The sequence below is a fragment of the Prinia subflava genome, chromosome Z (genome assembly GCF_021018805.1).
Source record: "Prinia subflava isolate CZ2003 ecotype Zambia chromosome Z, Cam_Psub_1.2, whole genome shotgun sequence".
In the NCBI taxonomy this organism is placed as follows: domain Eukaryota; kingdom Metazoa; phylum Chordata; class Aves; order Passeriformes; family Cisticolidae; genus Prinia; species Prinia subflava.
The window spans coordinates 98,337,124-98,365,100 of NC_086283.1; the positions used below are offsets into that span (position 1 = coordinate 98,337,124).

A 27,977-nucleotide genomic window follows, 5' to 3' on the forward strand; every position below is an offset into this window, starting at 1 on the left:
CTTCAATGGCCCATTCACAGGTGATACCCTCGGAGGAGGATGGGTGCAAGAGGAGGATGGATGGAGCAGGAGAGAAGAACAATATCTCCCAATGCGTTTGAACAGATGAAAATAGAAGACACATTTTTGGTTACATTTTTTCAACTAAGACAGCTGTTTAAGCCAATTCACAGATATGTGTGCGCGTGTACGCACAAAGATAAAGATCCCTTCTAAAATTCCCCTTGAGTTCAGTGGAATACTCATATTGAATGCCTTTGCATTTCTGAAGGAGTGAGGGTTGAGCCTTAGGCAGTGTGGGGAGCTGTCAACCCAGGTGCCATCATCAGCTTTTGGCACTGCTCCTCTGAGTACCACAAACTCTTTGGGTGGGTGAGCTGAGGGAAGTGCTCCATTCAGAGGCGCCTGCAAGACTATAGGACTGCAAGATGATGGACTTTAGACTTCAGTTAATTTTCATCCTGGCTGTAAGTAATTACTGGAATTATTCAAAAGTCCAGTTTATTAGTAATACTGTTCCACTGGCTATGGCTCAGGGAAGTAATGTTTGAAGACTATTGGGGATTGCTGTGAATATCTGTGAATTTCTCTTGTGCCCCTCCTGGGTTAGGCACCAGAAGTTCCTGTTTATGGACTGTTACAAGTAAGCTCAAAGGGAGTTTAACTGTGTAGGAATCATTAATCAGGACAAAAACCTAATGAGATCATAGAGCACTCTGTGGAGGAGGCAGAGGCCATGCATCACTGCAGGATATCAAGATGGATTAAGACTCAGTGGTGCCCAGCTGAACAAAAACTGGAATATAGGAAATTCTATTTAAACAAAAACCATTTAAAACTAGGAATGGTCACATGCTGGATCAGGTTGCTCAAAGAGGTGGGGGAATCTCCACACCTGGATATCTCCACTCAAATCTGCTGTAGGTGAATACTGCTTGCATAACTGGAGGAAATTTATCAGGGTTTGACTTGTTATTTGTGCTACAAGCTCCTTGGCTTTAAGTGAGGTACTGTTTAAGAGTAAGAATATAAAGTGGTGAATGTGGCTACTTATAGTGATAAAATACTTCTGTTTACCACTAAATCCATAACTGGAAGATTACCAATTCAGTTATGCACAGCATTGCTGAAAGCTTCCAGGTTAGAAGTAGCCTTTGATTCTTTTATTTCAAGAATGCAAGCTAAATATATATTGAGCATCTGAGGCTTGTGACCTTTAATTTCTCTTTAATTTCTTAGAGGCACTAAAATTACTACAAATAGTTGTAGTATCAGGACTGTCAGACCATTTTCAAAGTTCATATCTTTAAGCCCTTTAAAATTCATACATTTAAACTTCTCTTGCTTGAAACTAAGGTGCTCTACATACTCCTATGTTTATTCATTCCGTTCATGCAGCTGTGGAAACAAAGGGGAGAAAGGCAAGAGGTGAGGGGGCAGGTGGGGAGTAGCTGAACTTCTGGTTATCTTGCACCCTGCTTTGTGGTGGTGCCTCTCTTGCTCGCTTTTTGACAAATGCTTGTTAGGTCTGAGCCTGAGCAGCTCCGGGGCTCAGCTCCTGTGAGGCTCATCACAAACACCATCAGCTCCCAGAAACAGCTGATAACAATCTCCTGTTTTCATCATGAATTTGAAATACAAAGTTGTGTTTTGTGTCAGGGAAATAAAGAGAATCTGTGTAATTATAATTGTAGAACATGGCCATGGGATAGTTATAAAGAAGAGTTCTAATAAACAACCAAAGAAAGCATGGAAGAAGGTTTTTGAATAAACTTTGCTTGCAATTACCTATTATAAATCTCAAGCTATTCTGTAGTAAGAGTCTTTGAATTATAACTTTAGAAGCTTGTTTTGTATTAAAGAATTTTAAGCTGTAGTTTTAGAATGTAAAAGGGTTTTCTCACAAAATGATGAAAAACATCCTAGATACGGAAGAAAAATTTCAGCTCGCTGATTTATGGTTCTTGAAAAAAGGAAACTGGATATCACTATCAAAGACTGATAGACCTGGAAAAAAGAAGCTCGACCCCACCACCTGGGATACATATCCTGGATGTACATCCCGGAAAATTGAAATCTGAAATAGATCACAATAGAGTATAGAAATTGAACAGGAACCAAACACTACCATCATAGATTTATGATTGTTAGATATTGAATAGTGACGTTAAAAATTAGAAATAGAAACTGCTGAGAAAAGCTTATGGATATGTATGAATATAGACAATAAAATACCAGCAAGTCCAGCAGTGTGCAGTCAGAAGGGAAAATCCTTCCACTGTACCCAGCGTGCTCTTTGCTCACACTTTACCATGCTAATTAATCAGTCATTAAACTGAATTGCTGCTTGATATATTGGTGGTCTCATTTCTAACAATGAACAGCCTTGTAAACTGTTTCTCTTGCCTGACTGCTGTAACATCGTTGTTCTGACACTTTTAAAGAAAGTGCTGACCCAGACTGCAGCCAGGATGAAACACGGTTGTGACTAAACCAAACTTTATCCCTGCCCATAAACAGAGGACAAAAATAAGACCTCCTGAGCTCTCCTGAGCTGCAGCAGGCTGCAACAGCAACCCCAGAGTGGGGCCTCTCAGAGCCAGCTAATTCTTGTTTGCTGTATTCATAGGATTGCTGAACGAGGATACCCTCACTCTTGCTCTTCAAGGCTCAGCCCTTTGCCTGCTGAGGAGATGCAAAAGTATCCGGGGTGAGCATTTCACTGCCTTTGAGGGCAATGTTTCACAGGTACCTTGCACTGATTCTTTGTTGGTGTGCATTCTTGTGCACATATGCAACAGCAAATCTGGGAGAAATGCTGCTTTTTTAGATGTTCAAGTATCTTAGATATCTAATTAAATTGGGCCTATAAGGTTAAAACATAAGCTAAGTTAAATGTTGTCAAGTGTTTTCTTTTGCTGAGTTGTGAAGTTATAAATTAGGTTAAGTCCTATTAAATGTAATTCCTCTGTTAAATTGTTAAGTTATAAGTTGTGAGTAAAGTTGAAGGTATAATTTAAGCAGTTAAGTTTGAGTGCTGTTGGGATTCTAGGCTGTTTTCCTTTTCATCCCTGCCCTTTCTATCCTTTTGTCACAGACATCTAAACACACACACACACAAATCATTTCTGTTTTGATTATTGGATTTTGCTTTTTTTGGTTTGTTGTGTTGCTTTTTCCTTAGCGTGCCTTAATTGTCTCATAGAAGTAGAGTGAATCTTGCCAATGAACTTTATTGTGCTGTTGCTTAACATTAAATCTGTTTCTTTCTGGTGCCCTTACCAGTGACTTTTTACACTGTCTCAAATACCCCGACTGCTGCTCACGTTTTCCCAAGCCCATGATTCTGCAGGGGCAAGTATCAAACCTGGTGCTTAATTTCTAATGGCAGTAACACTCCAGCAACAGCCTCCCAGCTCTTCTGCCTTCCCAGAAGTTGAATACAAATTAGCATGCTCTTCTGTACCTTTAGTTATTACAGCAGCACAGTGTGTGAGACAGTGGCTGTATTTTCTGTATGGGAAGTTTCCTCTATGGGAATGTGATCTGAATTAGGTACAACACACCTAAGCAAGGACAATGCTACTGCAAAAACACCAGAACCACCAAATCCATACCACATGAGCAATGCATAAAAATTAAATCTCTTTATTTGGACAGTGTTCAGCTGAGCAAACATAAATATAAAAATGTGAGCAGTTGTTTCTGGCTGAAGTTCCTCATCGTCTTATGGGGTCACTGTTCTGGAATGGCTGAAGGTTCCAAAGATTTTCCAAATTTGGGTAAAGTCCACCCATTTTGTGGTGCCCACATCCAGCGCTTGGTATCCAATTTACACAAGTAGAATTGCATTAATACAGCCATCATTTTCTGGATTGTTAGTTACTTGGGCATATTTCCCTAGAGAGAAAAGGAAATTACATGAATACAAAACCTGGAAGTAGTTCATATGGATTAGATCTTTCTATGTTTGCAAATTCAAACAAGTCTCTAAAGTACAGGGGCTCAAATGCATTTTTAAATCTAAATCTACCTTCTACTGAGGTGTAAAGTTACGTTCTCAAAACATTATATTCAAGCTCTTTTTATAAATGGATCATTCTCATTCTGAGAAGATTTAAAGAAAAAACATCTTAGGTTTCATACTGTCCATTCTGTTAAATGAAGTCAGTCTGATCCTATGAAGATCACAGACTCACAGAATATGCTGAGTTGGAAGGGGTGCATCAGGACCATTGAGTCAAACCTCAGGCCCTGCACAGGACACCCCCAAGAATAAATCTCACCAAGTGCCTGAAAGCACTGTTCAAATGCCTCTGGAACTCTGTCAGGCTGCTGCTGAGAGCACTGCTCTGGGGAGCCTCTACCAGTGTCCAGCCACAGCCTAGGTGAAGAACCTTTTTCCTGATATCCAGCCTAAACCTTCCCTGGCTCAGCTTTGTGCTGTTACCTTGAGTCCTGTCACTGGTCATGAGAGGGAAGAGATCAGACCCGTCCCTTTGCTTCCCCTCAGGGGGATGCTGAAGACCAGAGTGAGCTCTCCCCTCAGTGTCCTCCAGGCTGAACAGAGCCAGTGAGCTCAGCTGCTCTCACACAGCTTCCCCTGCAGCCCTTCTCCATCCTCATGGCCACTCTGGACACTCTGTAGCCCTGCATTGGGCTGTTGTGGCACCAGAGCTGCCCCAGCACTGGAGCTGAGGCTGCCCCAGAGCAGAGCAGGACAATGCCCTCCCTTGCCCTGCTGATGCTGTCCCTGATGTCCCCAGGACACGGGTGGCCCTGCTGGCTGCCAGGGCACTGCTGGGTCATGTTCAACCTGCCACAGACCAGGGCCCCCAGGTTCCTTCCCATGGCACTGCTTTTCAGCCTGCTGTTCTCCAGTCCATACACACAACCATGGCTGCCCCACCCAGTGCAGAATCTGTTGATGAGGCTCCCACAGAGCCTCCACTGCAAATGTAATTCAATTGTTCATGGTTCACATGGTTACAGACTTGTGGCACTGCTCAATATGACAGGCAAGGAAGTTGAGTCTTTTTTCTGAACTTCATCTGATTTGATTTTGGAAGTGTGAATGGAAAGCCTAAGATTAATACTTAGAGCTCGTATTTTTACAGTTCCTATAACTGCTTCTGCTGCAGCCCAAACCTAACTTTTAACAATGGATCAATCATGACTAGAAGATGAGATCTTAACAATACAGGATGCATTGACAACTAAGAACTTTAAAAAGTAGTTCTGCAGTACAACTAGTTAGACTTACTTACCCCAGATCACTTTGCCCCCTTGTGTCACAAGGCCAAGCTCACTCACGTTCACCTCGATGACTGTACCCTTAGTAATTACTCCCAGTTGTGTATACAAAGGAGATGATGGATTCTTTTTCACACCAAGGATAGGCAGGCAAAAAGTAGCTTTAAGTTCAGGGTGTGTCACATGTGCCTTCTTGAAACGCAGGCCCTGTTGCATAAAGAGTGTCAGAATGAGTTAACATTTGCTTTAAGCTCTCACAACTGATCTAGTTAAGCACTTTAAAAATTAAGTCCTCATCTTTATGTTCAGAGAGACTGGGAAGAATGAAACAATCTAGAATACAGAATATCATCTGCCTATTGTAGATTGCCAGACTTATTTTAAAACCCGATTAATGACAAGATAAAGCTTTCCATGCATGTTTTCAGGATGTCAATTTGTAGTACTAGCCCAACAAAAATACTTGTTACCTTGGACAATTTCTGTTCCATGAAGAAAGTATGGCAAAATATGGAATACCCATCTCCTATAGCACTTTTTATCTAGTGACCTGCACATCACAGAGGGTACTATACCATTATGTACCATACATTTTCTCTGTCAAAAAAATCTTTCCAAGGCTGTGTAAGACCATCAAACTAGTAGTGAGTGCAATTCAACAGGCAGCCTGCATAGTGATTGTTGATTCCTGTGAGGGAACAGGAATGGGTATTTATATAAAAACACCACAATCTCACTGAACCCAGCTTTTCTGCCTGTCTGCTGCCAGGCTGACAGAGCCCAGGCACTGCTCCTGCAGCTGTGTAAGTAAAGGCCAGGCTGGAGGCACAGCTCTTCCCTTGCATACAATCATAACTGTGCTTCAAGTTTACTTAAGCCAAAAGGAGGGAATTCCAAAGTCCTAGAACAGAGTGGGCTTCTGCAGTTCAGAGAATCACAGCAGCCCCAAAGACACCTCCATCTTTAAAAGCTGTGCGAAGCACCTTTGATAAAGACTTTCCCATGCTGATTTGAGACTTGTAGCTTTAACTTACTGGCATCATCTGAGTTACAGGAATAAAAGCAGGTATTTCAACATAGACTGGGACTGCAGAGGCATCTCCCCACCCCCATGTTATTAGAGGTTTATATTTGTGCAAGGAAACTAACAGGAATGTTCTACATGAGCAATGATCAAGTGCATTATCATACAAGAAACCTTCTTTAACACAGAAAATCAAAGCAGTAAATCACAAGAATTGTTACTTAAACGTTCTCTAAGGCTCTAAAACATTACCATTGGTCGAATGAATCGCTCGTATTTAGGAGGCTTCCTGGTAAAGCCATCTCCAACAAAGCAAACTTTTGTAACCATCCTCTTCCATGCCTTCTTCTTTCTCTTTCCTGTACGAATCACCTTTAAGACTTCTGTTTCTCCTTGAGCACGAACCTTTGGCACAGGAACCTCCCACTTCCCCTGGAAAGGAGGGTAAACCAAAAAAAGGTCAATACCCTTACATGTCACGTAATGAATGGGGATGATTCATTAATTGATAAATTAAATGGAAAGGGAAAAACATAAAGGCATAAAATCAAATTTATGTAAAGGACACGGGTAGACTGTAGTTGTTATGCAACTCCTATCCACTTACTTTAATTAGCACTTAGAAGTTCAAAAAATCAAGATACTGCATATCCTCACATTGTCCTGAACTGTTCAGTTACTCAAAGTTTCATGTTTTAATTAGTCTTTGCTTGAAGGCTGTCAGGTAACCTGAGCATCAGCAATACAAAGTGGTCATTGTTACACGTAATTTTAGGTATCTGAATTTTGATAGATTTACTTACAGCTTTTTCTTTTCTTTTTTGTTTGATCATGTTAGAGAGCACCTTGGCCCGGGACTGGCCCTCTCTGTCCAGCAGGTATGCTGGTACAGCTCCTTTGGGTGTTTTCTCATCACTCTTCTGCTTTGTATTCCTCTTCTCGTGCATTTTAATGCTGCAAAGAAAGAAAACCAATATTAACAGCACAGGAAAAAAAGACTTATTTCCAGATATACCATTTTAATTTAGCCTGTACCTGCTCAAGTTTTTATTTAAGAGATATTTGTGAAGTATTATGTATTCATATTTAAGGAATAATACTATATAATTTTCAGGCCAAACTACTAAATTCACTTAATCTTGTCACTTCCTACCAGGACAGGAACACAAGAAAGACATGCACCTCTTGAAGGAATTTCTGAGTAACCTAAAGCAAACAGCCAAGCACTTTGAGAGATGGTGGCCTTCCTCTCTACTGAAAAAAAGTAACATTCTACTCCTCTTCTGATATTTGATGGCAATGCTTACACATGTGAGAAATGTGTGTTTGTAAAAGGGGCCAAGTTTTGTTAATTCTGAGGTTGTTTACTGGGGGGAAGAAAAGACCAACAAACTAATAATGGGTTAATAAACCCATTATCTTTAAAAGTAGCAGAGGAAAACAGCTATCTACACTTTGAAACCAGCAAAAACAACATGGTGGACAGGTATGAAGTTCATTAGCAATCAGTGAGCCTGTTAATGATGCCTAGGCAACAAAATGATGCTTGAGCTATGCAAAAAACTGGATCTATGCAGAAAGAAATAGTCACTTTATAACAGGGTATGTGAATGAAGCATGTTTTAGAAATCAGCAAATTTAACTAACTGCAAAAAGCTAACCACTGGCTATTTGAGAAGAAAATCTTACAGAGTATGAGCAGGGAGTAGGGGTGAAAAGTTCAAGCCCGAGGAAGACTTCTGAGCCTTCACCAAAAAGAACCACCAGGAGGCTGACGACCACCTCGTGCAGAAACCAGGCATGTGCTACAAGGGCTTACACAGTCATGTAATTAGAAAATATGTTGCAATGTGAGGGTTAGGAAAGTGTAATGTGCACATGAAGAACAAAAAGTATAAAAGCTTGCACTGTGCAAAGAATGGACAAGTGAGTTTGTGGAACTATCCCCCCCCTACCCCTGGTGTCAAATAAAAAATATGCTCCATAGCCTATATGTTTTCTTGCCTACTTTTCAGGCATCATTAACAGCTTTGATTTCAAGTTCTGGATAACAAATAAAATTTAGAGAAAAATGTTTTTATTTGTCTATGCTTGACACTGCTGTTTATCCCTGAAGGCAGGCCTTACCTTCTGCTTAAATACTGCATATACTACTGTATGTTTTCTATTAATCATTAAAAAAAGTGTGCTGCCTCTCGCTACACTAACACAGGAGCTGATATAAAAGCTCCATAGAAATGCATTCACTTCTTTTGTCATGATTACATTAGTCACGGTTACTGCTCATCAACACTTTTCTCAGGGAGTACTTCTAGCAGCGGAATTTTTAACATTCATTTAAAAAAGGGTGACTCTAAAATGTGTTTGCTGTGGCCAAGCCCTCTTCCTTCTGCAGCCTGACCGCTATTTAAAACCATAACATGTGACCCAAACAATATTGAGCTCTTTGTAATAATATCAACGTCCCGTCTTGTCCTTCAAGCGTCAGGACAACGGGACGGTATCAGCGAGCAGGCGGACACTCACGTCTTCTTCATCTGTATCTTCTCGGCGTGCCGCTGCTTGTGGTACAGCTTCGCCTTCAGCCCGATCATCTTCTTGGCTTTGCGGGACCGCTCGTGCGCCTCCCGGCCCTCCTTCTTCCTGCGCTTCTCGTGGTAGTCCAGCCGGTAGCCATAGCGCTTGCGGTGGAGCTCGATGTGCTCGTTCTGCGGCTGTGGGCGCGGAACGCAGCGCGGTCAGCGGCACCCTCCCTGCGGGGCACACCCGGCCTCCCGCCGCCTCCCCGTCCCTTCCCGGCCCTTCGTCCCGTGTCCCCGGCCCCGCGTCCCGTGTCCCCGGCCCCGGCCCCGCCGCCCCGGCCCCGGCCCCGCCGCCCCGGCTCCCACCATGTCGGCAGCCCCGCGGCCTCCTCCGCGGCGGAAAGGAAGGGCCTCCCGGGGAGCGGCCCCGGCTGGAAACTCTTCCCCGCGACACTTTGGTTCCTCTCGGCGGAGAGACGGCGTTCAACGCCCTCCGAGGGCGTCGCGCCGGGCTTGGCGAGGACAGAGAGAGGGAGAGAAACGCATCGAGAGAGGTTGAAGAGGCGCTTTGTGCTGTTTGGTCTGCCGGGTTGTGGCGGGAGAGCGGAACGCGGGAGGGAGGTGAGGTAGCGGCGGGAGGGAGAAGCAGGTTGCCTTCCGGCGGCGGTGCTGAGGGTGGCGGGCCGGGCCGGGCCGTGTGGGAGGCGCAGGGACAGGAGGTGAACCCGGGCCGGCGCTGGAGCGCCCCGGGGCTCGTAAAGCGGCCGGGAAGGCGCTGTCGCTTCGCGGAGAGACACCGGCGATCGGTCCCTGATCGGCTGGGCTCGGCTCGGGGACCCGTCACGGGCAGCGTGAAGGTCCCGCGGCTCGCAGGATGAGGGAGTGCAGGTGAGCGTGTGCGCTGAACCCTTGCTCTTCGTCGTGAAACGAAGCCTAAAGTCACGGGAGCTGGACAGTGACGTCTCCTCAAATAGCCAGAAGCCATCCAGGAGTGCTTTTGGCGCTGCTGCGCTTTGGCTTCTTGTTGACGTGTTTTTTGGCTATCCTTGGAAGGTCATAATACTTAATATTTTCTATTGTTTCTGGCCTAAACAGATACTTCGCCCTGCAATCCTTCCTTCAAGAGTAGAACAGCTGTTTGTATTTTGCTCACCAATAATCGATACTCTGGAGCTTATCTTAGAGTGAGTGTAAACTCTGATTTTGATTATTCTGCTGTAGTATTTCCTTGAGAAATATATTAACTGCTTGTGGGCATGCATTTATGCTGCATTGTTAAGGCTAAATAACATCATTATTATTATTACAGGTCTGACACTGTTTTAACTTGGAAGGCAGTATTCTGAAAAATATTAACCTGATTTCCCATCAAAAAGAATGAAGTTTTGTGATTGAGTTATGTCAAAGGAACATAGTTAGCCTGTTTCCTGTAATAAACAAGTTTTACAATGTTTACTTACCTTGCCAGGGAGCAGCTTTAGAGACAGGAGCCAGAATGTTGAGAATTATGGGGAAATTTCCAGTGAATGCGTTGAAGTCATCAAGTTTTTGCAATAAGGTAAGCTTTTCCCCAGTTTTGATTCTTCCTCTGTGAGCAGGGGAAACACTTGGGTTATTCTGAGTAAACTTTTTTAATTGGGGTGTTGGTTTTTGTTTGGGTTTTTTTTGTCTTTAACGTTTGGTTTCTGGACAATGTGTACTTTCATGTTGGAATGGGACTTCAGAATTGGGAATTGAATTTCTAATATTTGCGTGAAGTTTTGAACTAACTCTTGTCATTGTTAAATCATTTACACAAATAATTAGATGTATTTAAAAATTTTTGGCTATTGAAAAAGATTTTGTTGCTGCCAAAGGTTTTTACTGAATATCCCAAATATTATTGGGATCAAATTTGGTTCAAGCCTCAGTGTGGACATAATTTTCAAGCATCTGCTTTTAATTAGTTGGTGTTTTGGACATATATCAATAAACACCTGACAACAATATCAGTTCCCATAGATTTGTTTTTTCAGTTTATTTTTGTACAACTGCCAAAAATGTAGCCAGTTGTAAAATGTACAGAGTAGCGGGTTGTAACAATAAACATTCTGTATGATTCTTTTTTCTTTCAAGTACATGTATTTCAGAAATACAAAAATGAGAGTCGTGGGTGTGACACAGCGAAACTGCAGTCTGAGAAACTACAGTTCTCCACCAGGTATAAGCTTATGCTGTTTTCTTTATAGTAAGGATTAACTTAAAAGTGAGTAAGAATAAAAGATACTTTCTGTTTCTTTATACTTTCTGTTTTGTTGTATGCTTTTGGCCATTCTTTATAGAGCTTAGTGCATGAAACATAAATACAGCACTTAAACGGCTCAAGGACTGAAGGGTTGTGTTGCTGCTCTTTTAAATCTCAGCAAATTCACGGTATTCACAGGCCTTTAGGAAACAATAATGAGCAAAGGTACATGTTAAAAGAGGTCAGGTCAGTTGTGAAGTGTGCTGGAAGCCCTCATTAAGGGCTCCTGTAAGAGGCTGCTTTAATGCATCTCTGATGAGACAGAGGGTCTGTAGGTGGTGAAGGAATGTTAGCTTAAATATTGTTGAATTCTGTGTGGCCTGTCAAAGATGAACTAAAGTACTATATGTGTTCCTGAAACACAGCTTCAATAGCTTGAATAACTGAATTTGGCTTAGTTTCATAAGAAATTACCATGAAAATTTATTTTCCAGCTAAAGCGTGTGAGAAAGAATATGTCTTGCAAGAAAATAGCATTTAAAACTTCCCAGTCCCATATTTTTTCAACACAGGTCAGCTTGCCATTATCCTTGAGAATTATGTTGTATAGCTTTAAGGCTTAAAAGAGAAATAACTTTTCAAATTTATTGTCTAATCAATAGATTCAGATGAATGTCAGCATTACATTGCCTTGAGCTGAGGTGTGCTTCTGCAGAGTGAGATGGTGATACTTTCTTGTGTTGGCTTTTTCCTGTTGTTTCTAAATGACAGCTGTTTTTTCAAGCATTTCTCTTTTTTGAGGTGATTTATCTAAAATTAAGTACATGTCTTTAAAAATTTGAGGTGGTCGAGATTACAGATTGTCATGACTTGTGGCTCTGAATCTTTCTTCTACAATAAGATTTTTAGATGTTTTCTTAAATATATTTCTACATTGGGCTCTGTCTGAAAAGTTGTTTGTTTTTGTTTGTTTCCAGGAGATGTTAAGTCTCTGCATTCTGTCATTAATCCTGACATATCCAGGTACATCAAGCTACTGTATTGTTGGGATGTAACTTCAGTCAGAGCAGTTGATGTGGTAAAGAGCTGTGGGTTGTTGCCACTCCTGTCCCATGTGCCTGTTTAATATAAAGTTAGTACTTGCTTATCTTTAACCCTGTGACATTTCAATGTGGAGTGCTTGCTGGTGGCACTCCTGTGTTGTCTCCTGCCCCATCATGACCAACCCCAGGCTGTTAGGGAAAGCTCCAAATCCGTGGTGTTGCTGGGAGCTGAGGAAGTGGGAAGGATTTCTTGGCAAGTAGATTACTGTGGTGGGCAGGGCTGTGTGTTCATGGGAGCACTGCCACGTTAAATGAGAGCCAGGCAATTAGGGGCCAAGCTGCCAGAGAAGTGCCTTGGGGCTGAAGCTCCCTTGGAAGGCTGCTGAGGGTAGGGTGTACCTGGTGTGGGGTCAAGCCAGCATTACCTGGAGGCTGACAGCAAGCCTGTGCTGCACAGAGCAAGCAAAGCACTTCTGGAAGGAAGAGCAGGCTGAACCAGATCAAGGAGAGCTTCGTGGGAAGTTGGGAGTGCTGTATCTGGGAGGAACATAAAGGGTATATATGCCATAACAGGTTGTTTAGGGCACCAGGTGTCAGGGATTGGGATGGACAAGAGAGGGGAGGGGCTGTTTCTGTTTGTCAGGAGGGCAGATGGATGAGCATGAGCTCCAGAAGGGGCCCTCTGTGAAGTGGAGCTTGGAAACCTCTTGCAACACTCTTCAGTACTACTGATTTGAAGAAAATCCACCATATCAATACTGACATTCTTCAGTGTTGGAATGCACACTGTATCAGATATGCAGCAGAGGAACAATGCTCTTGATCTGGTGTGCTATTGTCGGGGAATGTTAACTATTTAATTTGCATTTATGCAAGTGAGAATTATCACAGGATTAAAAAATAACTGCACTAACCACAGCTTTCACTTCATGCAGAATCCGAAACATTGGCATCATGGCCCACATTGATGCAGGCAAAACTACGACAACAGAGAGAATGCTGTATTATTCTGGATATATAAGAACACTTGGAGGTTAGAAATACTTTTTGTACTTCAGTAGGTTTAAGAAATTTAATAGTGTTCAATTACCTGCAGTAGAGTTGCTGATGGAATACCTCTTGTAGGAGGCAGTTGTTCCAAAGTTGTGTTGCAGTTTAATTGAATTTTAATGCATGTTCCTTTGTGTACTGAGACAGTTTTGCTTTCAGTTATCATAGTTATCATTGATATATTTCTTTTACTTTCAGCACACTATCTTTGTTTAACATTTTATTAGAGAATCTCCTTATTTTACTGATTGCTCATTGGCCATTCTGGTAAAGCAGTTTGTTCTCTTTTGACCTGTGAAGAAACCAGAGTAAGAAGTATCCATTCCTTTGAAAGCCTTGGCACAGGAAGAATTCCTTGCTACATCAAGTTTAATAGAATTCTTCAAGATTGAAATGGTCACTGCTGCCTCTGTTTGTGTTTCTTTTTGACCTTTTAAGTTTTATACCCTGTTCTCTACTGTATATGACTGATAGAAGACGTTAGGCTTGTGAAGCAGTGGAACTTGGGTTACTGCTAATTTAAAAATGTGAACTGCTTCTCTTGTTATTACAAAGCCCAACCTCTTACTTGGTGGTTTATTAGTTTGGGCTCTACTTTTGATTACTAAATTTCAAAATGTCTGTCACATTGCACACAGTGAGTGCAGCCAGGTTTTTTAAAGCTGTAGCTTGTTCAGGATTTTGGACCTCATTTAGTTTTTAAGATGCACATGGTGTTACTAGAATTAAGAACAACAAAAAGGTTGTTGGAATTGCTTGTCTTTCACTTGTGCTTGTCCTTCATTTGCAGGGCATTTATTCCTAGGGAAGGGAGCCTGAGTAAATTACCTGGCATTGTAATGTTTTAAAAAGGCTAATTTTCATAGCTTATACATATATATGTGTAAAGGGGACTATTTCCAACTCTCTCTTGACATCTGTATTCAAAGACAATTTCAGATTTTGAGTTGATTTCCTACCCAGTCCTGCTTTCTGTTTGCAGATGTTGATGATGGAGACACGGTGACAGATTTTATGGCACAAGAGCGAGAACGTGGCATTACCATCCAGTCTGCTGCTGTTACATTTGACTGGAAGGACTACAGAATCAACCTCATTGACACCCCAGGTACTGCTCTTTAGTTGTACTCATTCTATTAAGGGAGAGAGGGTGAGGTGGAGTGTCACAGAGTGTCTTTGTCTTAAACATAGTGCAAAATTTAATTAGTTCAGTAAAAATGCCTATACTAAGCTCTGTTCAGCTTTGGGTAATTGTTGATTGCAAATCTAGCTTGTATCAAGTGAGGTCAGATGTTTCCACATTAAATTCTTCTCAGTTCTAGGATTGCTTTATAATAATCTTGTTTATTGTAAAGACTGATAAGTATAGTTCCCTGCAAGTAAAAAAAAAGTTGTTTTGACATCACTTGAAAGAACAAAAAATGGCTTAAATACGTAGTGACCTGTTGATGTTGCCTGTTTGAATTATGATGATATAAAAGGAAGATTGTTTTTTAGGCCATGTGGACTTTACAGTGGAAGTTGAGCGTTGCTTGAGAGTCCTGGATGGAGCAGTAGCAGTATTTGATGCTTCAGCTGGTGTTGAGGTAAAATCACCTGTTAGAAGTTTTTTGTGTTTGTGTGCAGTCTGTCATGGGAAAGGGGAGAAATTTTCTCAAACCTCTGATTTTTGATTAGCCTGTCAATTCCCTGGGAAAGATGAGACCCTTGTGCTCAATTCAGTCTGTCAATGTGTCATTACGGGGACACAAGGACCCTTCACTGAACAGTCCACGAGATCAGAGTGTGGTTCAGCTACCTTGTTCAGGGTCATATGCAAACAGAAAGACACCCTCCTGAGGGGCCCTTAATTGCTCTTTTGGCCTCATTAATTGGTCTGTTGGCACCAGGAAAGATCCAGGGACACACCAGCATAAGGGAGACCCTGGGCCCCCACAGTGCAGAATGTTATCTGCTGCCAGCAACTGTTCCAACTCTTTAAGGACTCAGGCTTAACAGTTTATGGAGTTTATGGAATAACACTCCTCATTAATGTAACTGAAACTGGGACAGGTTAAGGTTGGAAGACTTCTGGTGGTACCATCTGGCTGCAAAAATGTCCTCGAAGCAATATGCTAACCAGCTCTAGTACCTAACCAAAGGTAGCTTGATGTAGTTATTCAGCATGGATGGAGTACAGTTCTTACCCAATAGATGTCGCTGTGGGAATGAGGAAAAGTTCAGCCTGTGTCTGATCCCAGAGGTTGCCAGGAGTATCTAACTTCTTCCCATTTTTAATTTACTTTTATACCATTTTTGTGTTTAGGTGGAGTTTGAGTGATTGTAGTCATGCATCATGTTCAGTGAGGGTGGCTGTACCTTGTATGTGGGTTATATCAGCGTTACACCTGAGGTCACCTTTAAAATAGAGGTGTATGTCTGTGATCTTGCCACGGTTCCTGGTTCAACTGCAAGAAATCTTGTTTTTTCTCCCTTGGTTGACAGCTGCTATGTGGCTTGTTAGCTACAAGGTATCACTGAGTTCCCCTCTTGACGGGATTTCAGCAGAGCTTGGACACAGTGTCTCCACTCAGCTCCAGCCTCCATTTGGTCCCCTCAGCATGTATTGTGTGTGGGAAGTCAGGCATGCTGGCCACATCTATCTGGGGAGTAGCAACTGCATTTTACTCTGTAATTTCCACAGCTACAAATTCTGTTAGAGGGTGAATGTACTTTCCCAGTTTTCTCTGATTTTACCTCCAGTCACTCCCAGTTATTTTCCCACTATATCTTATGACTTAAATTGTTCTGAAATAATGTACAAAAAAAAAAATCTCTTTTTTTTCTCTGTATTATCTCTCTCAATGCTTTTATCAAAATTCAGCTTCAGGAAGCTGAGCATTTAAAATTAAATCTAGTGCACAGGAATTTCCATGGTAATAAGCAGCAAATAAGTGTGTTTACCATTGTAAGTTTGGGATGTTTTTGTTGTTTTGTTTCTGTCTTTTACAAATGTTGATTGAGGTGAATGCTTCTGACCAGCTCCACAAGTGGAATGAAATGAATATCTGTCAATTTCTCATTTTCAGGTTTCATGTAGAAAATAGGTAATTTTCAGGCAGGTTTTCTCCCTCCCCAGTGGCCTTTTTAACAGAGTGCAGGAAAGGTGGAAGCAAGCTAGAACTGGACTTTTTATAGCATAAGATGTTTCAGTTGTTCAATCCCATAGAAAAGTTACATGTGAAATCCCTCTTACATGGGATTTTTCCTGGATGGGGAATGAGAGAAGTCTTAATCACTTTAAGTCACATTATTTGACTTGCTACTGGAAAAATTTAGATGCCATTAAATATGAACCTGAACTGAGTAATAGCCTCCACCCCCAACTACAAAACAATTAGATCTGCTTGTTTTTTTCTAAAACTGTATAGCAAATTCTTGCATTATTCCATGTAGTGATAAGAGACTATTACTGAATCAGAACTGATTTTTCTATATACCTGCTTTAATTTTGAAATTAAAATACATATGATAAATGGCTCAGCAGTGCACATATTGCTGTTAAAACCACAGTAGTTTTTAGTGGTGTTATGTGTAGCCACAGAAATGGTTGCCTGTGTGTGCCTAAGTAATTTAGCAATAAAACAAGAAGTCACTACATTATGGAGTTTTCCCTGCGTATGCCCCCAATAATGCTTAGTTTCTCTTCACATTCCCTTGCCACTGTGCCTGCATGCCCTTAGTGCAGGAAAGGGAATGACCACAGCTGAGAGACAAGGTAAGACAAAGCTGCTTGTGGAGTTCATCTGTGATGCTAGATGTGGGATTGTCACACAGCACAGTTCCCTTCTGCTTGAACTCAGACCTTGGGTGGTGTTGGACAGCATATAGTTCAGCTGTTGACAGTCATATTTCCATTTTGTCTTTTGTTCTAGGCACAAACTCTGACAGTCTGGAGACAAGCAGACAAATACCAGATACCACGGATTTGCTTTTTAAACAAGATGGACAAAAACAGGGCAAGGTATTTAGGCAGTTGTGTTAATAATTGCTAAAAAGCTTGTAAGAGAATGTCTAGCATTTTCCAGTTACGGAGTGGTGCCTTGGGAAGGCTGACCTGAAACAGAGACTGGACAGAGCTAGAGAATAAATTAGATATTTATTGAAAGGCCTTTAGGGTACCCCTTGGGCAGGACAAGAGCCTGACCAGGGCTACACCCAAGGTGGACTTAAAATGGTTACAAAATGGATGACCAGTCATAAGGTCTCACACTTTTATAGGTTTTGGTCCATTTGTGTATTGGGGTATAATTGTCCAGTCACAGCTTCACATTGTGAGGTCCCATCCTTCTTTTCCTCCCTTCAGCCACCTGTGTTTGTGGTTTTGGGCCTGAAAGTTGTCCTTGGTCCTCAGCAGGAAAAGGATTTGTTTTGTCTCCCTGCTGTGTGAAAAGAGCTGTCTAACACTGAATATGAGGCTCAGAACTGCACCCCTGGGCAGCACAGAGTCTGAAAAACAGGAAAGCTGAAACTTAAAGCATCAAGAGGAACCCAATTAATGTCAATACTGACTACATATTTCTTTGGTTATGCAAATGCATGCTTTTGTTTAATTATAGGAGTAATTTTTGCAGGAAATAGGGAATGGTGAGCCTATTTTACTGATATCATTAAGTTTTGTGTAACTTATATCTATTCTTCTTCTGTTTTCTGTTCAGTTTTACATATGCTGTTGAGAGCATCAAACAAAAGTTGAAGATAAAGCCTTTACTATTACAGGTAAGCTTGGAAATTAAATGCTTGTTTCCTTTCTTTTGAAAAGAACTCCTTTGTTAATTTTTTTTCAGCTGTCTAAAGTCTCGGTTCTATTTGCAGTTGCCCATTGGGGAAGCCAAGACCTTCAGAGGACTGGTTGATGTTGTGACTAAGGAGCAAATAATGTGGAAACCTACTTCTGATCTGGATGATGGAAAGAATTTTGAGCGAAAGCTGCTGCTGGAGACTGATGATCCAAACCTCTTCCAAGAAGTCCAGGATGCAAGAAATACCTTAATAGAACAAGTAAAGTTCTAAAGTAAATACGTAATATATTTAAAACCATTACTCAGAGCAGTAGGAAAAATAAGCTGAAAGGGACCTCTGGAGGTGTCTGGTTAAGTGATCTGCTTAAAGTAGGGCTGACTTCAGCTTTAGGTTGACTTGTTCAGGCTTGTTCAGTTGAGTTTTCAAGTCACAGGACAATGATTCTCTGCAGGCAGCCTGTCCCTGTGCTTGATCATCATTTCTTTATGTCCAGTGGCATTTTACCGTGTCACAAGCTGGGACAGCCATGCTGGTGCTTTCCTTGTGTACCTCTGAGGAGGATCTGGTTCTGTTTTGCCTGAAGCAAAGCCACCACCACTATTTCGAATAGTAAGAGACAGTATTTGCATCCTGCTTGAGCCTGTCCAAGCCAGACAAACCCATCTCTGGGCCTCCAGCTGTGCTCCAGCCCTGTTAGTGATTTTCCAATGGAGTTCCTACAGTTTGTCAATCTCTTTGCTAAAAGCAGACAATGCCAAAACGTATTTGGTACATTCACACGAAACCTGACAGATGTGACTTGAAACCTGCAGGGTATCCATACTCTTCTGAAGTGACAGCTGGAAGCTGGATGGGATGTTGCAGCCTGGCCAAAATGGCACTAAATGCTGTGTTGGGAGCAGCTCAATCCAATCATAAATCAATCCTTTTTGTTGAAAGGGCTGCCTTTCACACAGCTTTGAATAACATTATGCACGTGTGTAAACAGATGATGCTAGCTTTCTGTTTCCTTTGCAATTGGAAGGATCTATGATGTATTGCTCTGAGTTCAGTAGAACGTGTACACAATCTCTTTTTCAAACTTAGTAGGTTTTAAATGGCAGTGTTACTACACAGCCTTTTATCTTAAGAAATATATTGTCAGATACATATTGTAAGAACGGTGTTTCCCCCCGTTTTTTTTCTGAGCCCTTCCTGAAGGAGGAAGGGGTGGACCAGTAGTGCGATAATTGAGATAAACTTGTGTTTGTAAAATATTTTTCAAAATGCTTTCTATGCTGTAAATATTCCTTATCAGAAACCCTGTAAAACGTATCATTTTGAATACTGGCTCTTTTGCACGCTTCATTTTAACTTAATGAATTGAACTATTTCCCTTATCTCTCATGTTTTAACTATTAACTTGATAAGCCTTCTAATTGCTTATCAAGGGTTTATTTCAGAATGTGGCCAATTGGTGTTGTAGCCAATAGAGCTGCAAACCCCAAAGTGCTTTCCTGTGCTTGGGTGTCCTGACTCTGTGACAGTGCAGGGATGTATGCGAGACATTTAAGGAGTTAAGTCACATGTCAAGCTAACTGGTACAGTCTGAAAACAGAAACATGCTTTTGGACTTATAAACCCTTCACATGAAGAAGGCCAAAATGCCCTGAGGCTTGTCTGGTTTTTCCAGTAGCTGTTGCCTTGCAAATGTTGCTTGCTGCTTACTTCAGACTTCCCTGTATTTGCAGGACTGAAGTACACCAGTGAAACCCTTCATGCCTTTCACTGTATGGAGTTTTTTCCATTTCAGGGAGAAGTACAAGCATTCTCTCTCCCACTGGTGTTTTGATTGACAACAGCTTTATAAGTCTTTTTTTTCCCCCATCCTTTCTTGAAGCCTTCATTTCCATAATTTTATATGATCTGAGTTTATAATCACTGATATCTTTAAAGGCTTTGTTCCTGCTCTGTTTAGCTATATATCCTAAGTAAGATAAGTAACTTTTCTATGGAACTGGTGTTTGCCAATTAATAAACAACTATTCTGTTGAAGGTTGCGGATCTGGATGATGAGTTTGCTGAACTGGTTCTAGGAGAAAATAATGAAAATTTTGACTTAATACCAGCTGACAAGGTATTTTTTACGTTTACGAGTGTTTAATAACTCTTATTGCAAGGGTGGCTTATTCTTCCTTTGACACGTGCAAATTATGATTTTTCAGATTTTTAATAACAATATCATACTATCTTATGTAGTAAATTAACAGTAGTGTGAATTTAGAATAGAATATATTTGGAGTTAGTAGGAATTTTATAAAGATGTGCTATGATTCTTAGGCATGTTAGGCATAATTTCAGAAGTTGGGTACGTCTATTCAGGAAGGTGGGGTTTTTTTTTTGGAAAGTCAGACTGTTGTAAAAGAGTGTAGGGAAAGGTGAATGGAACTTTTGGGTAGACTCAATGGAGTTTGTGACTGAGCTGCTGATTCTCATTAACAAAATCAGCATCTCAGCGACTTTGAAATGGTTGGGTCTTCAGGTACTGCATGTTGAAAGCAGTGAATTACAACATACTGAAATAAAAGGACTGTTACAACAAGAACATCAGAGGATCTGTGTGAAATGTTTAGAAATCTTAAAACCAGTGTCTTCTGCTTTAGCATCTAAATGCTTGGGCTTATGGCTTGGAGCTTCTTAAAAGCAGTGAAAGGAGTTTGGATGAGTGATGTCTTTGCAAACATACTTTTTAGCTTTTTGGGTATTGGTTAGCAGTATCTGATAGCTGGAGTGCAGCTTAAGGCTGGATTGTAGATGATGCATTAACAGAAAATAATTCTTTTTTTGCAGCTGCAGTCTGCCATCCGCAGGATCACGCTGGCTCAGAAGGCTGTCCCTGTCCTCTGTGGCAGTGCACTGAAGAACAAGGGGGTGCAGCCACTGCTGGATGCCATCACTCTGTACCTGCCTGCACCTAATGAGCGCTCACACGAGTTTCTGTAAGTACAGGTGGAAAGGAAATCCGGAAAAAAAAGTAGGAACACAAAAGGAGAAAATGAAATACATTATATTCTTTAAAAATATTTACCCTTTTTAGATATTAAATAATAGTAGAGATGTGTGGACAGAAAAATATAGTTGAGTACTGAAGCTGCTGTGATCTGTTCTACTGGAATTGGATGCATTTATCTCCAGTTGTCAAACTTGCACTTTGGAATTCTTAAGTCTTTTTTTAATCTGAGGACATTGTCATTTTACAAAAACATGATCTAGGAATTCTGTTTAGTTTTGTCTGAGTCACATAACATCCTATATGTCCTACTGGAGCTGGAACTGCTTAGATTATTATTTTTTGGTACAAATTAAGGTTTTTGAAAACCTGCCTCCATTAGCATTGCAGCAAGAAACATTTCACCTCTTAAATGAGTGAAAATGTAGGTAAATGTGAGTATGAGTGGATTAATCCTACAATCATGCTTTCTGTTGTGCTTTTTATTTGCAGACAGTGGTACAAGGACGACCTGTGTGCTCTGGCCTTCAAAGTTCTTCATGATAAATGTCGTGGACCACTGGTTTTTGTTCGTGTTTACTCAGGTTCACTGAAACCTCAGTCAGCTGTATATAACATTAACAAAAGTTGCACGTGAGTAAGATAGAGGTGTGGAGCAGTGTAGCATTGGAATGTCTGTTAAAAGGTCTGAGTAACAGAGAATTTAATTTACAGAGAAAGAATGAGCCGGCTGCTCTTGCCTTTTGCTGATCAGCAAATTGAAATACCATCACTAATGCCTGGCAACATTGCCCTGACTGTTGGGTTAAAACAGGTAATGAAAAATACTGGTACTGTAAAGGAGCTTATTTCACTAATGGGCTTTCTACTCCTGTGATACTGTATCTCAGATGTGTTCTTGATTATAGTGGCATATGTAAACTTGCTTTATTTGAAGTACTTTTAGATGTACTTCCTCCTGAAATTAAATACCACAGTGTACAAATATCAGGTACTGACCTGGAAACTGCAGTGCTGACTGGAAAGGACTGAAAGCTGAAGGTGTATTTTGTTAGGGTTTGAGCTTGTATTAATACTGTAATTCTTAAAATGCAGTGTAATGCCACAGAGAGAGCTCCTGTGGGGAAGGGGAATGATGTTCTCAATCAGTTACCCAAAAGCAGCAGTTTCAATTTCAAATAAATGTGTTTCATGCCTGCTTCTATTAGTTTAATAATTTGTTACTGTCTGAATCCGCTGCATGAATCTCATTTGGACAGATTTTCTAAAATGTAACCAGCTTTGGCATGCATTTTGAGTTTATAGTTTTTGGTTTTTTTCCCCTCACTTCCTGTGTTGGTCTGCAGAGTGCCACTGGAGATACCATAGTGTCATCAAAGGCTTCAGCCGTCGCTGCAGCACGCCGGGCTGGAAGGGACGCTGGGGAGAAGAGGAGGTCTGTGAGTGAGGTGGACAGTCTGCTGCTGGCAGGTGTTGAGATCCCTGAGCCTGTCTTCTTCTGCACCATTGAACCACCTTCCATGGCCAGACAACAAGGTACAGTGCAGCCACCTCGCTGGATGAGGGAGTTGCACCAGCTTAACCACCAGTGATCCATGGTGTGGTTCTTCCTGGTGGTTTTCATACTGATGGTGTACTTCAGATCATGATTGTCCATATCCTTTGCTATTAGCGTGTCAAGCAACAGTGGTATTACTGTTTTTCCAGTTTTTGTGTCTAGAAAAGCAGTATTTCTTCATTTGGAGATAGAGGGATGGAGGCACTCATTCTGAGTTTTGCTGCAGTTACAGTGGTGGGCTGTACATAGTGTCCCAAGTACAAATACCCTTGAAATGTGGGTTTGTTTGGTTTTTTTTTTTTCAGTTGGCAATCACAGTTCTACTCCATAAAGTCTTTACATGCCAAGACTTCTCTCTGTCTAGTTAGGATTCTAGAGTCCTGTAATCTGTCTTTCCTAACACTGCCTGTACCAGACAGCTTGATAATTTGACTCTTTTTGGAAATACCCTTTAAATTCTGCATCTTTGTTCTAACAAAGCTGAGCTTGTTTGGGGATGAAGAGGAGGAGGGACAAGTACCAGTGTACTGTGACAGAATGGAGTAAGATAGAAAACAGATTTGGAGCAACATGTCTGCAGGCTGAGCCACTGGGTTATAAGGTGTTACTGATTTTGTGGTGTTTGGATGTTTTCGTTTGCATTTGTTTGTTTGCTTTTGTTGCTTTTTTTTCCCAAAGACTGTAAGGTATGATGAAGGCAGTCTTGCCTCTTGGTTCATCATTCTGCTGCTTTCCTCAGTAGTTAGATAATGGGGAATCAGAAAAAAACCCAAAACCCTGTATAGAAGACCATGTATGTTTTCATTTGGACCATTTCATGTCAAACTCATCTTGAAATACTTAAGTAAATTGTGTAACAATTGACATTTTTCATATCAGTTATTTACAGAATTAATGAATAATTTGTAAGTTAGAAGCACAAAATGTCACTCTGAAAATAGTATGTATAATTAAATTCAAGCACTCTGTAGCACAATAATTTGTGGGATAAAATCAGGAGTTGCTGGTTAATTGTAATTTGACCTGACTTTGTTTGCCAAAATCTATGCTCCTCTAGGATCCTTTTGATTATTTTGAGGAAAGTGATATTCAGGCACTTAATGTGATCTTCAAATTACTGAATTCACTTCAGATACAGTGTTTGGTATTTCTGTACAGACTTGGATAATGCCTTGAGCTGCCTTCAGCGTGAAGATCCAAGTTTAAAAGTGAAGCCAGATCCTGACACAGGACAGGTAAGATGAATCTTCTACTGCTCATCTTACAACACTATTTTAGAACATTGAGGCCACACTTTAGTTGGTTCATTTGCATATTGAGATTTTTTAAAATAAAAAGGACTGTCTGAATGTTCCTATGATACACATACAAGGTTCTGTTATGAAATTAAAATGGAGACTTGGGCATTTGTTCTTTACTGAATAGAGGAAGTCACCCCATGCTCTGCATGTTTTTGACAATTCTGTGTTTTAAAAAGGTTTGAATTACATAGTCTTTAAGATAATCTTTTTTATGGTGAGCACAGCACTGGTAACAACCCTCTCAGTTAAATATGTTAATGTCAGGTGACTTAAACCAATGTGTTTCCCTAAGGTCCTTAGAATTCGAAGTATTATGGTTAGAAGCATTTGTAAGAGACAATTTGAAGCATGCAAATCCTTGCTTAAAGAATTTGTATTAAAAGCTGAGTTTTGCATGTTTTTCCACTTCTCTCCTAATTATCTTCTCATCAGACTATCCTCTGTGGCATGGGAGAACTACACATAGAAATCATTCATGACAGAATCAAACGTGAATATGGAATTGAGACTTACTTGGGACCTCTTCAAATTGCATACCGAGAAACCATCTTAAATGCTGCCCAAGCTACAGGTAAAATGAGTGAATAGAAGGAACATCCTGTTCCTGGTTTTGTAGCTTGCTTTACTTTAAATTATATATGAGTAACTTTGAGATGAATTTAATGTATTGTTTTTTCCCTCTCCCTGCAGATGTGTTGGACAAAACAGTAGGTGATAAACGACACTGTGTAACTGCAGAGGTGGAGGTGAGGCCCAGGTCAGGAGAAGGAGCAACAACAAAACCCATCATCAGCTATGCTGGGAATGTCAGTGAAACGCTGCCCCAAGAGCTGCAAGGAGCTGTAGAAAACGGGATCACAAATTCATGCATTCAAGGTAAAGGAAACCTAGGTCAGCTACACCGGTCTAATATTTTTGTAAGAGGCATTTTTCTAGAAGGAAAAACTGCTTGATAGCTTGAAAACTAAAAGGTAGTACATATATGTACAACTAACCTATATGCAAGGTACAATGGAAAATTACACAATGTCTTCAAGTACAAAAATTGCCAAACACCTTTTTCCCTCTGGCAGGAATGGAAGTCAGCATGCCTTTGCTTTGCTTTTAAGGTTGATGTCTTCTCAGTCACTTAACAGTGAGCTTGGAGTTCCTCTGGTTTATTTTTTAATCTGGTATAGGAGATAAGGTATTTACTTAATGACATAATGTAAACCACAGTGCTATAACAGAAATGGTTTCATAGGCCAGCATGTATTGCACTTCTATTAGTTACTAATGCATTTTTTAATTTTCAAATATGTTAAATCCATGAGTTTTCAGTAAAAAGTTTTACCTAATTGCAAAGTCTGCATTTTCTAAAGAACTAGAAGTGTCCTTGACTTTTGATTAAAAATAGGAAGTCTTAAGTAAGGTGTTGGCAAAAAACCTGACTTACAGTAAAATTAGTAAGTAGTAAAGGAGAAATTCCCTTTAAGAACCAGCATGAAGTGATTTTTCAAAATTGTTTTGTGGAATTTGAAAGCATCTCCCATCTTTGGCTGTGGAATCTCTTAAACGTGTGATTTCTTTATGCTTCTTGAAGAAACTTGAGAACTGTGGTGTCTCCAGCCTAAAACTGATGCCATTAAGTGCTTTAAAAAAATTAAAATATCTGGCCATATTCTGTGTTAAGAAAAGTTGGGGTTTTTTTCTCAGATGTGCTTCAGGCCTCACATCTAATCTAATACAGTTTGGTCTGGTTGGAGGGGGTAATCTGCCTAGGACTAGTTTATCCTGTATGGAACTGAGTTACCCCTAGAGTTTTGGGTATGTGTTAGTACTGGCATTGCTGTGACCATATTGTGTTCAAAAGGAAAATAAAGAAAATATTCTGGCTTCTGGTTAAACCAAAGTTTTCCCTATTTTTTCAAATGATGTCTTGTTGAAGAGACCAGTTTTAGATAATATAATTTATTTAAAAATAACTTTCTGGTAATGGTTGTCTGGGTGAGTATATTCAGGAGCTCCGGTTCTGAATATTACCTGTGCTTTTGATAAAGTATCAGTCTACATTCCTTTGTCTCTTTTGGCAAAGTTAGGTAATGACAAAACTTCAAAATGAGGAATGTGAGTGGTAGCCACACCCCTGGGGGGAGGACAGAGAAGGAAAGAGCAAAGAGGAAAATGAGAAACTTCAAGTTAATTTTGAAAAGTTTTTGCATGCATCTTAGTATTCTGAAAAGCAAATGAGCTTTTTTTTCCTTCCTTTTATCTCTTCTGTGTGGCCCTGCCCAGGACCTCTGCTGGGATTCCCAGTTCAAGATGTAGATGTGACAGTGCAGGCACTGACAGTGCACCCAGACACCTCGCACACCATGGTATCAGCCTGTGTCTCCCGCTGCGTGCAGAAGGTACAGACAAACTGTGAGCTGCACAGGAGCACGGTCTGCTGCTGGGAAAACAGATGTGTATCAGTATCTGCCCATTGTTCCTCTTTGCATGCCTTTGCTGGGGGATTCATAGCTTTTGCAAGTGGAGAGTTTGAGTCAGCTTCAGTGATATAAATACTTATGTCAATTTTGTTTTAGAAAGCCCTTAAGAGTACATCAGTGTAACTCCCCTCTTTTCCATGTAGGCTCTGAAAAAAGCTGGTGTACAAATACTGGAGCCCCTGATGAACCTAGAAATCACAGTAAGTGAAGATCACCTCAGTGCAGCACTCGCTGATCTTGCACAGCGGAGGGGGAGTATTCAGGAAATCCAGTCTCGTCAAGATAACAGAGTTGTGGTTGCTGCTGTTCCACTAGCAGAAATGATGGTATGTGATTACCTTACCAGTGGTAAAACTGATCTTTTTATATGCTTTAAAATGCTTGGCTTCAGTTTACTTTTCCTTTTGTTATGGATAAGTAAATTTAGAATGAATTTTTAAAATTGTATTTTAATTATTGAAGGTCAGAGGAAGTGCCCACAAATTCAATAGTTTTTATGCCCAGTTTTTATGCCAGATTGCTAAACCAGCATGTATTCAGCTGTAAGTTAGAGAAATTGTAAATACTAAAATAGATTTTATGGAGACCAGTTTTTAAAAAATATTATTATTGACTCATGCAATTCTAATACAGTAATATTGGAAAGTTAACTTACTAGTACAGTTCAGTATACTTCTGACATTCTTATTCTCTCTCTCTGTGGTCTAAGCAGTTTCCTATGCTAATTTACCTTCCCCTTATCCTATCCTGAGTGATGTGTGTTCTCCATTTGTCCAGGGCTACTCAACAGTTTTGCGTTCTCTAACTTCGGGCTCAGCAACCTTCACACTGGAGCTTGCCAGTTACCAAGCCCTGAGCAGCCAAGAGCAAAGTGCACTTCTGCAGAGGAGGATGGGCTTGGTGTGATCTTTACTCTCCAGGAACAGCATTTTCTACCCCCCTGTTAAATATTTTCATACGTTCTGCCAGTGCGTTCGTCTGGGACCAGCTGGTGATGGCAAAAACTGAGATAGCAGCTGCATGAACAGACTGCTTTTAACTGTCCAGGGAGGAAGGTTCAAGAGACTCTGCTCTGCTGGCATAACCTCATGACTGCAAAGCAGGGATGCAACCACACCTTGCTGCTTTGCAAATTTGTCCTTGTGGACATCTGTAATGACAAGTGATGCAAATAGTCTTCATAGAAATGAGCACTAAGCCCACCTTAATGTGCCACTGGGACTGTTTTCCTAATACAGCAAATAAAGTTTGTGAAATTTTTGTCTATCACTGAAATAACTTTACAGTTTTGGCACTCTGTATCTTGGTTTGTTTTCAGCTGTATGAAAGGATGTGGTTAATAAGCACTTTAAACTGCACAACTTACAGGTATTACTTCCACTGGTAGAAACCAGTTATGAACCAGAGTTCAGGACTGGGTGTAATTTCTACCTGCATTTAGGAAGTAAGTGAAATAGATACTTCTGCAAATCAAGTAAGATCTGTGCAAAGAAAATACAGGAAATGCAGTTTTTCCAGGACAGTATTTCCTACCTACCACCCTGCAGTATGTTGAAAAAAGGATTTGTTTGTTTGTTTACCATTAGGAATTAGTGTATTAAGCTGTAATGGTCCTGATTTGCTATGGGTTGCAATTATCTAGAAAAGTGGCAAGTGATACTTTGAAATAAAAAAAGTAGTTGGCTCCTAATTTAAATAGTGTCTTAGCTTTATTTTTCTTCAACTTTAAAGTGTAAGGAAACTGGAATTAGCAAATATGG

The 27,977-nt window shown here is 40.7% G+C and overlaps 2 protein-coding genes across 3 annotated transcripts; one reads left to right on the top strand and one right to left on the bottom strand.

Moving 5' to 3' along the window:
* Positions 1–3,632: 3,632 nt before the first annotated feature.
* Positions 3,633–9,304, bottom strand: NSA2 (NSA2 ribosome biogenesis factor). The gene is made up of 6 exons (XM_063421549.1): positions 9,166–9,304; positions 8,804–8,991; positions 7,081–7,231; positions 6,530–6,709; positions 5,268–5,460; positions 3,633–3,900 (listed from the first exon to the last, which is right to left on the bottom strand). Exons 1-6 carry the CDS (start codon positions 9,166–9,168, stop codon positions 3,833–3,835), a joined length of 783 nt encoding a protein of 260 aa, XP_063277619.1. The 5' UTR covers positions 9,169–9,304; the 3' UTR covers positions 3,633–3,832.
* Positions 9,305–9,447: 143 nt separating this feature from the next.
* On the top strand, positions 9,448–27,913 carry GFM2 (GTP dependent ribosome recycling factor mitochondrial 2). 2 transcript variants are annotated; one of them, XM_063421546.1, is made up of 22 exons: positions 9,448–9,687; positions 9,895–9,983; positions 10,268–10,357; positions 10,915–10,999; positions 12,001–12,046; positions 13,002–13,099; positions 14,099–14,224; positions 14,614–14,702; positions 17,031–17,119; positions 17,814–17,874; positions 17,971–18,156; positions 19,934–20,014; positions 20,728–20,876; positions 21,380–21,520; positions 21,602–21,701; positions 22,234–22,423; positions 23,604–23,680; positions 24,179–24,317; positions 24,437–24,622; positions 26,021–26,136; positions 26,361–26,543; positions 26,995–27,913. In XM_063421546.1, the coding sequence occupies exons 3-22, from the start codon at positions 10,295–10,297 to the stop codon at positions 27,121–27,123; spliced, it is 2,334 nt and encodes a 777-aa protein (XP_063277616.1). In that variant the 5' UTR covers positions 9,448–9,687; positions 9,895–9,983; positions 10,268–10,294; the 3' UTR covers positions 27,124–27,913. The 2 variants fall into 2 exon arrangements, with proteins under 2 accessions (XP_063277616.1, XP_063277617.1); XM_063421547.1 differs by lacking the exon at positions 9,895–9,983.
* Positions 27,914–27,977: the final 64 nt, after the last annotated feature.